At 52.7% G+C, this 10,113-nt stretch overlaps 1 protein-coding gene across 1 annotated transcript in view; it reads right to left on the reverse strand.

The window, feature by feature from the left end:
- Positions 1 to 726: 726 nt before the first annotated feature.
- The window catches only part of LOC121320126 (plexin-B2-like), a 97,884-nt gene continuing 88,497 nt past the window's right edge, over positions 727 to 10,113 (reverse strand). The window contains exons 32-36 of the mRNA XM_041258385.1: positions 9,077 to 9,224; positions 8,671 to 8,735; positions 8,258 to 8,333; positions 2,334 to 2,408; positions 727 to 855 (exon numbers count right to left, since the gene is read on the reverse strand). Of these exons, the coding sequence (XP_041114319.1) occupies positions 751 to 855; positions 2,334 to 2,408; positions 8,258 to 8,333; positions 8,671 to 8,735; positions 9,077 to 9,224 (469 nt within the window). The 3' untranslated portion in view covers positions 727 to 750. The remainder of the gene's footprint in view (positions 856 to 2,333; positions 2,409 to 8,257; positions 8,334 to 8,670; positions 8,736 to 9,076; positions 9,225 to 10,113) is intronic.

Consider the following 10,113-nt stretch of genomic DNA (forward strand, 5'->3'; position numbering starts at 1 on the left):
GCACTGCTAACATTTTTTTATAATAAAAGTTCATTTGAACATTTATAAGAAATCTTGCATGGCCCCAGATCCGAAGTCTGTTAGTTTTGCAGTGTGGTAGTGCAAGTGCACCCAGACTGCATTCAGAGGCATTCTTTTCTTGCAGCTGAATGGATGTGCTTCATCTTCTATTAAAAATGGGGTTATGGCTCAAGAAAATGTAACAGTAGATCAATTTACCACCGCCCCACCCTCCCCCTCCCCAAATTGGTGATAATTGTACAGACTTGGCCTACACTCCCATGACAAACACGCACTGACATTTTAAACAGAATAAAACTACACTGGTACACAACAGATTCATCAATTTCATGGAAGAACATATTCCATTTCACTGAACAGCATCTTCGCTTATATTCTGATGTGACCGGGTGTCAATCTTTTCTGTCTGCACACTTTTAAAATAATTTAAAGACCCTCAGCGGTCTGGAGTGGTTCGCTGGGAGTCTGACTCCACCGCTCTGAAGATTACACTTTCACATCCTGGACAGTCAGTGCTGTGTTGCGTGGGACACAGACTTTATATAAAAAATAAAAAAAATAAAAAAAACTGGCCATTTCTGCGAATTAAAAAAAAGAAACGCATGATAAAAATATATAATACAATTTGTTTTTTCTACAGAGGAAAAAATTCAACAAAAGACTATCTGACCCCCCCCCCCCCCCCCCCCCACCCCCACCCCACCCCACCCCCCCCCCCCCCAGGAGAGGTTAGAGGTCCGTCACTTTGTTTTCCAAAGCGGCCGCTATCTGCTGGAGCCTCACGGTGAGCTGCTTGTTCTGAGTCGCTGGGTCCTCCTCCAGGGAATTGATGATCTGCAGGAGAGACAGAGGGGTTTGTAACCAGCTCCAGAGAAAGAGCTCCTTATCAATCATCATTGAGGAGAGACAGAGGGGTTTGTAACCAGCTCCAGAGAAAGAGCTCCTTATCAATCATCATTGAGGAGAGACAGAGGGGTTTGTAACCAGCTCCAGAGATAGAGCTCCTTATCAATCATCATTGAGGAGAGACAGAGGGGTTTGTAACCAGCTCCAGAGATAGAGCTCCTTATCAATCATCATTGAGGAGAGACAGAGGGGTTTGTAACCAGCTCCAGAGATAGAGCCCCTTATCAATCATCATTGAGGAGAGACAGAGGGGTTTGTAACCAGCTCCAGAGAAAGAGCTCCTTATCAATCATCATTGAGGAGAGACAGAGGGGTTTGTAACCAGCTCCAGAGATAGAGCTCCTTATCAATCATCATTGAGGAGAGACAGAGGGGTTTGTAACCAGCTCCAGAGATAGAGCCCCTTATCAATCATCATTGAGGAGAGACAGAGGGTTCCAGAAGGGTAGGCAGACACATTGAGAGACAGAGGGTTCCAGAAGGGTAGGCAGACACATTGAGAGACAGAGGGTTCCAGAGGGGTAGGCAGACACATTGAGGAGAGACAGAGGGTTCCAGAGGGGTAGGCAGACACATTGAGGAGAGACAGAGGGTTCCAGAGGGGTAGGCAGACACATTGAGGAGAGACAGAGGGTTCCAGAGGGGTAGGCAGACACATTGAGAGACAGAGGGTTCCAGAGGGGTAGGCAGACACATTGAGGAGAGACAGAGGGTTCCAGAGGGGTAGGCAGACACATTGAGGGAGACAGAGGGTTTCAGAGGGGTAGGCAGACACATTGAGGGAGACAGAGGGTTCCAGAGGGGTAGGCAGACACATTGAGGAGAGACAGAGGGTTCCAGAGGGGTAGGCAGACACATTGAGGGAGACAGAGGGTTCCAGAGGGGTAGGCAGACACATTGAGGAGAGACAGAGGGTTCCAGAGGGGTAGGCAGACACATTGAGAGACAGAGGGTTCCAGAGGGGTAGGCAGACACATTGAGGGAGACAGAGGGTTCCAGAGGGGTAGGCAGACACATTGAGAGACAGAGGGTTCCAGAGGGGTAGGCAGACACACTGAGGAGAGACAGAGGGTTCCAGAGGGGTAGGCAGACACACTGAGGAGAGACAGAGGGTTCCAGAGGGGTAGGCAGACACATTGAGGAGAGACAGAGGGTTCCAGAGGGGTAGACAGACACATTGAGGAGAGACAGAGGGTTCCAGAGGGGTAGGCAGACACATTGAGAGACAGAGGGTTTCAGAGGGGTAGGCAGACACATTGAGGACAGACAGAGGGTTCCAGAGGGGTAGGCAGACACATTGAGGAGAGACAGAGGGTTCCCCTGGAACCCTAACCCTATGAAATCTCAAAACCAGTCCAACTGCAGCAGTTTAGCAGGCAGCCAGTGCAGCCCCCAGAACCACCTACCTCATCATAGTACTTGCTGGCATACCGGTAGAGCTGATGCAGAGCTACCTGTGTGTTGAGCTGGTCCGTGTGAGCCTGAAAGACACAGGAGAGGCAGGAGTCAGGATCACGAAGACAGAGGAGAGGCAGGAGTCAGGGTCACGAAGACACGGGAGAGGCAGGAGTCAGGGTCACGAAGACACGGGAGAGGCAGGAGTCAGGGTCACGAAGACACGGGAGAGGCAGGAGTCAGGATCACGAAGACACGGGAGAGGCAGGAGTCAGGATCACGAAGACACGGGAGAGGCAGGAGTCAGGATCACGAAGACACGGGAGAGGCAGGAGTCAGGATCACGAAGACACGGGAGAGGCAGGAGTCAGGATCACGAAGACACGGGAGAGGCAGGAGTCAGGATCACGAAGACACGGGAGAGGCAGGAGTCAGGATCACGAAGACACGGGAGAGGCAGGAGTCAGAATCACGAAGACACGGGAGAGGCAGGAGTCAGGATCACGAAGACACGGGAGAGGCAGGAGTCAGGATCATGAAGACACGGGAGAGGCAGGAGTCAGGATCATGAATCACATGAAGACACGGGAGAGGCAGGAGTCAGAATCATGAAGACACGGGAGAGGCAGGAGTCAGGATCATGAAGACACGGGAGAGGCGGGAGTCAGGATCATGAAGACACGGGAGAGGCGGGAGTCAGGATCATGAAGACACGGGAGAGGCGGGAGTCAGGATCATGAAGACACGGGAGAGGCAGGAGTCAGGATCATGAAGACACGGGAGAGGCAGGAGTCAGGATCACGAAGACACGGGAGAGGCAGGAGTCAGGATCACGAAGACACGGGAGAGGCAGGAGTCAGGATCACGAAGACACGGGAGAGGCAGGAGTCAGGATCACGAAGACACGGGAGAGGCAGGAGTCAGGATCACGAAGACACGGAGAGACACGGGATCATGAAGACACAGAGAGGCAAGAGTCAGAGGAGTCAGGATCACGAAGACACGGGAGAGGCAGGAGTCAGAAGACACGGGAGAGGCGGGAGTCAGGATCATGAAGACACGGGAGAGGCAGGAGTCAGGATCACGAAGACACGGGAGAGGCAGGAGTCAGGATCACGAAGACACGGGAGAGGCAGGAGTCAGGATCACGAAGACACGGGAGAGGCAGGAGTCAGGATCATGAAGACACAGGAGAGGCAGGAGTCAGGATCATGAAGACACGGGAGAGGCAGGAGTCAGGATCATGAAGACACAGGAGAGGCAGGAGTCAGGATCACGAAGACACGGGAGAGGCAGGAGTCAGGATCACGAAGACACGGGAGAGGCAGGAGTCAGGATCATGAAGACACGGGAGAGGCAGGAGTCAGGATCACGAAGACACGGGAGAGGCAGGAGTCAGGATCACGAAGACACGGGAGAGGCAGGAGTCAGGATCACGAAGACACGGGAGAGGCAGGAGTCAGGATCACGAAGACACGGGAGAGGCAGGAGTCAGGATCACGAAGACACGGGAGAGGCAGGAGTCAGGATCACGAAGACACGGGAGAGGCAGGAGTCAGGATCACGAAGACACGGGAGAGGCAGGAGTCAGGATCACGAAGACACGGGAGAGGCAGGAGTCAGGATCACGAAGACACGGGAGAGGCAGGAGTCAGGATCATGAAGACACGGGAGAGGCAGGAGTCAGGATCATGAAGACACGGGAGAGGCAGGAGTCAGGATCACGAAGACACGGTCAGAGAGGCAGGAGTCAGAATCATGAAGACACAGGAGAGGCAGGAGTCAGGATCATGAAGACACGGGAGAGGCAGGAGTCAGGATCATGAAGACACGGGAGAGGCAGGAGTCAGGATCACGAAGACACGGGAGAGGCAGGAGTCAGGATCACGAAGACACGGGAGAGGCAGGAGTCAGGATCACGAAGACACGGGAGAGGCAGGAGTCAGGATCACGAAGACACGGGAGAGGCAGGAGTCAGGATCACGAAGACACGGGAGAGGCAGGAGTCAGGATCACGAAGACACGGGAGAGGCAGGAGTCAGGATCACGAAGACACGGGAGAGGCAGGAGTCAGGATCATGAAGACACGGGAGAGGCAGGAGTCAGGATCACGAAGACACGGGAGAGGCAGGAGTCAGGATCACGAAGACACGGGAGAGGCAGGAGTCAGGATCACGAAGACACGGGAGAGGCAGGAGTCAGGATCACGAAGACACGGGAGAGGCAGGAGTCAGGATCACGAAGACACGGGAGAGGCAGGAGTCAGGATCACGAAGACACGGGAGAGGCAGGAGTCAGGATCACGAAGACACGGGAGAGGCAGGAGTCAGGATCACGAAGACACGGGAGAGGCAGGAGTCAGGATCATGAAGACACGGGAGAGGCAGGAGTCAGGATCACGAAGACACGGGAGAGGCAGGAGTCAGAATCACGAAGACACGGGAGAGGCAGGAGTCAGGATCATGAAGACACGGGAGAGGGGGGAGTCAGAATCATGAAGACACAGGAGAGGCAAGAGTCAGAGAGGCAGGAGTCAGAATCATGAAGACACAGGAGAGGCAGGAGTCAGTCAGATCATGAAGACACGGGAGAGGGAGAGGCAGGAGTCAGAATCATGAAGACACAGGAGAGGCAGGAGTCAGGATCATGAAGACACGGGAGAGGCAGGAGTCAGGATCACGAAGACACGGGAGAGGCAGGAGTCAGGATCATGAAGACACGGGAGAGGCAGGAGTCAGGATCATGAAGACACGGGAGAGGCAGGAGTCAGAATCATGAAGACACAGGAGAGGCAGGAGTCAGGATCACGAAGACACGGGAGAGGCAGGAGTCAGAATCACGAAGACACGGGAGAGGCAGGAGTCAGGATCACGAAGACACAGGAGAGGCAGGAGTCAGGATCACGAAGACACGGGAGAGGCAGGAGTCAGGATCACGAAGACACAGGAGAGGCAGGAGTCAGGATCACGAAGACACGGGAGAGGCAGGAGTCAGAATCACGAAGACACGGGAGAGGCAGGAGTCAGGATCACGAAGACACGGGAGAGGCAGGAGTCAGGATCACGGGAAGACACAGGAAAGGAGAGGCAGGAGTCAGGATCATGAAGACACGGGAGAGGCAGGAGTCAGGATCACGAAGACACGGGAGAGGCAGGAGTCAGGATCATGAAGACACACGAGGAGAGGCAGGAGTCAGGATCATGAAGACACAGGAGAGACAGTCGGGAGAGGCAGGAGTCAGGATCACGAAGACACGGGAGAGGCAGGAGTCAGGATCACGAAGACACGGGAGAGGCAGGAGTCAGGATCACGAAGACACGGGAGAGGCAGGAGTCAGGATCACGAAGACACGGGAGAGGCAGGAGTCAGGATCACGAAGACACGGGAGAGGCAGGAGTCAGGATCACGAAGACACGGGAGAGGCAGGAGTCAGGATCACGAAGACACAGGGAGAGGCAGAGAGTCAGAAGACACATGAGAGGCACAGGAGAGGCAGGAGTCAGAATCACGAAGACACGGGAGAGGCAGGAGTCAGGATCATGAAGACACGGGAGAGGCAGGAGTCAGGATCACGAAGACACGGGAGAGGCAGGAGTCAGGATCATGAAGACACGGGAGAGGCGGGAGTCAGGATCATGAAGACACGGGAGAGGCGGGAGTCAGGATCACGAAGACACGGGAGAGGCAGGAGTCAGGATCATGAAGACACGGGAGAGGCAGGAGTCAGGATCACGAAGACACGGGAGAGGCAGGAGTCAGGATCATGAAGACACGGGAGAGGCAGGAGTCAGGATCACGAAGACACAGGAGAGGCAGGAGTCAGGATCACGAAGACACAGGAGAGGCAGGAGTCAGAATCACGAAGACACAGGAGAGGCAGGAGTCAGAATCACGAAGACACAGGAGAGGCAGGAGTCAGAATCACGAAGACAGAGGAGAGGCAGGAGTCAGAATCACGAAGACAGAGGAGAGGCAGGAGTCAGGATCACGAAGACACGGGAGAGGCAGGAGTCAGGATCACGAAGACACGGGAGAGGCAGGAGTCAGGATCACGAAGACACGGGAGAGGCAGGAGTCAGGATCATGAAGACACGGGAGAGGCAGGAGTCAGGATCATGAAGACACGGGAGAGGCAGGAGTCAGGATCACGAAGACACGGGAGAGGCAGGAGTCAGGATCACGAAGACACGGGAGAGGCAGGAGTCAGGATCACGAAGACACGGGAGAGGCAGGAGTCAGGATCACGAAGACACGGGAGAGGCAGGAGTCAGGATCACGAAGACACGGGAGAGGCAGGAGTCAGGATCACGAAGACACGGGAGAGGCAGGAGTCAGGATCACGAAGACACGGGAGAGGCAGGAGTCAGGATCACGAAGACACGGGAGAGGCAGGAGTCAGGATCACGAAGACACGGGAGAGGCAGGAGTCAGGATCACGAAGACACGGGAGAGGCAGGAGTCAGGATCACGAAGACACGGGAGAGGCAGGAGTCAGGATCACGAAGACACGGGAGAGGCAGGAGTCAGGATCACGAAGACACGGGAGAGGCAGGAGTCAGGATCACGAAGACACGGGAGAGGCAGGAGTCAGGATCACGAAGACACGGGAGAGGCAGGAGTCAGGATCACGAAGACACGGGAGAGGCAGGAGTCAGGATCACGAAGACACGGGAGAGGCAGGAGTCAGGATCATGAAGACACGGGAGAGGCAGGAGTCAGGATCATGAAGACACGGGAGAGGCAGGAGTCAGGATCATGAAGACACGGGAGAGGCAGGAGTCAGGATCATGAAGACACGGGAGAGGCAGGAGTCAGGATCATGAAGACACGGGAGAGGCAGGAGTCAGGATCATGAAGACACGGGAGAGGCAGGAGTCAGGATCATGAAGACACGGGAGAGGCAGGAGTCAGGATCACGAAGACACGGGAGAGGCAGGAGTCAGGATCATGAAGACACAGGAGAGGCAGGAGTCAGGTCAGGATCAGGATCATGAGGACAGGAGAGAAGACACGGGACAGGCAGGAGTCAGAGAAGGCAAGGGAGAGGCAGGAGTCAGGATCATGAAGACACGGGAGAGGCAGGAGTCAGGATCATGAAGACACGGGAGAGGCAGGAGTCAGGATCATGAAGACACGGGAGAGGCAGGAGTCAGGATCATGAAGACACAGGAGAGGCAAGAGTCAGGATCATAAAGACACGGGAGAGGCAGGAGTCAGGATCATGAAGACACGGGAGAGGCAGGAGTCAGAATCATAAAGACATGGGAGAGGCAGGAGTGCTCCAGCTCTTCACTGCCAGTCGGGACAGGCACACTCCACGTTCTCAAACTGTTGCGTTAAACACTGTTGTCCGTACAGATGTTTTGGTTTATTAAATATTTATATTATTGAAAGTACACATAAATTGAGTGGAAAATGCAGTGCTGCCCCTGGGGTTGAACAAGTAACCGACAGTGTAATATATATGCCTCAAAGCCATGATGTCATACTGTGTGTGTGTGTGTGTGTGTGTGTGTGTGTATGGCAGAGCAGATCGCTTTGTGTAAATTAGGGGCAGGGCAAAGCCCTGCTGGTTAATGTTTTATGTTGTGTTTATTTAAAAAAGGAATGGTTTATTGTTGTGATATGATTTTAAAAGTATTTAAATGTATCTTTGCATAGTTTAAATGTGGTCTGGCAGAGGCAGTGTTAGCAGCTCTTCTCTGCCAGACAGCTCATGAGAATGTGTGGTCGGAAACTGGTGGCCACGCACACTAAAACCTCTTGTGTAGAACGTGACCGTCTCCAGATTGATTCACTTATTGCTAATCCACAAGCCGTCCTGTCACTATATATACACACTGTGTGTGTGTGTGTGTCAGTCAGCTTCCTGGTCTGGAGACGTCACTACAGGCCGATATTTAAACAGCTTTGAAAGAAGGCAGGCAGGACTTACCCTGGAAACCTCGGCTAAATGCGTGTTCATGTCCTGGTCGCTTACTTGCACCATCTGTCGGATTCCTTTATAGTAGCTGTGACAGAGAGAGAGAGAGAGAGAGAGAGAGAGAGAGAGAGAGAGCTTGTGAGTAACAGGTTGAACCAGCAGTGCTGGAGCAGAGGTCCCACGTCAAGCATCACCCACCATCTCCCTGCACAGCACAGCACAACATTTCACAAGAAGTTTCTTATATCAGTTTGCTTGACTGGTTTAATATTACTATGAACTGGTCATGACACAAATGCATGTTAACACAGTTCCATTTGGGTTAATAGCTTCCAGTGTGGGAGCAGGTGCAAAGGCATGGTGTCTGCTACAGAACAGACTATTACTGTGTGGTGTTCAACAGAACAAAAAGGGGTGACACTTACTCATCCACCATTTTCTTGTACGTGGAGATCTCCTTTGCATAGAGCAACTTGTTACTTGGTGAATCCTGAGAAAACGAAATTGAAGAACTGTGTGTAAACAACTGAGAATGGAATCGAATGGAGATCAGAATGAATAAACAGCTGCACAGTGGGGGGGGAGGCTAGATAGTGAAATCAAAGCAAGAAGTACAGAGGAGCACTGAAGTGCAAGTATGAGTGCTCTCCTTCCTGAATACCACTCTACTCCTCTTGCACACAATAAACAATGCAGTTAAAAACTGAGAATACTTAAACTTGACTGTGACTGGACCAGGTGTGATTTCACTCACACTGCCTTCCAGTAGTTATGGAATAGACACACACACACACACCGAGAGGACGCGAGCCCGTCTGACTTCGCACTCACCCTGCTCAGCTTGTGCTCACTCTTGGTGCAGGCGTCCATGAAGGTCTGCGCGATGACGGACAGCGAGGCGTCCACCATCTCATGCACGTGCACGTCAAAGATGAAGTGAGGGTTCTTCAGGATATTCACCCAGAAACGCAGCGGCAAGCTGTGAGCACGGGACACACAGTGAGAGAGGAACAGAGACACAGACTGAGCTGTGAGCACGGGACCCAGAGAGGAACAGACACACAAGCTGCAGACTGAAGTATAGACTGAGCTACACCGCATTCCAATGCTATTTTGTTTAATTACAGTTACAGTTATAATTTGAATTACAGTAAAAAGTAAACATCTATCTACATTAACATGTTTACTGTGCTTCAGTGGCAGAGCGATGATGTCTGAGCCAAGTTTCAACACAGCTGAGAAGAGTCCACATAGGAGAGCTTTGTTTGTGATTGTGTCTACAGTTGTAGTCGATGCACTGTTACTGTCTTCTTCTTAAAGTTGTAATTTGTAATGCTCTCTTCGTTGCATCAAGAGGACTACTAACAATCAGACAGCTGTGCTGGAGATGCGAGTCATGTGTCTATAATGTGAGTTCCAGCTCTACAGCCCTGTTTATCATCTCATAGCACTGGAATGGAGTTCCAGCTCTACAGCCCTGTTCATCATCTCGTAGCACTGGAATGGAGTTCCAGCTCTACAGCCCTGTTCATCATCTCGTAGCACTGGAATGGAGTTCCAGCTCTACAGCCCTGTTCATCATCTCGTAGCACTGGAATGGAGTTCCAGCTCTACAGCCCTGTTCATCATCTCGTAGCACTGGAATGGAGTTCCAGCTCTACAGCCCTGTTCATCATCTCGTAGCACTGGAATGGAGTTCCAGCTCTACAGCCCTGTTCATCATCTCGTAGCACTGGAATGGAGTTCCAGCTCTACAGCCCTGTTCATCATCTCGTAGCACTGGAATGGAGTTCCAGCTCTACAGCCCTGTTCATCATCTCGTAGCACTGGAATGGAGTTCCAGCTCTACAGCCCTGTTCATCATCTCG

This window comes from Polyodon spathula, chromosome 8 (genome assembly GCF_017654505.1).
Source record: "Polyodon spathula isolate WHYD16114869_AA chromosome 8, ASM1765450v1, whole genome shotgun sequence".
Lineage (NCBI taxonomy): Eukaryota > Metazoa > Chordata > Actinopteri > Acipenseriformes > Polyodontidae > Polyodon > Polyodon spathula.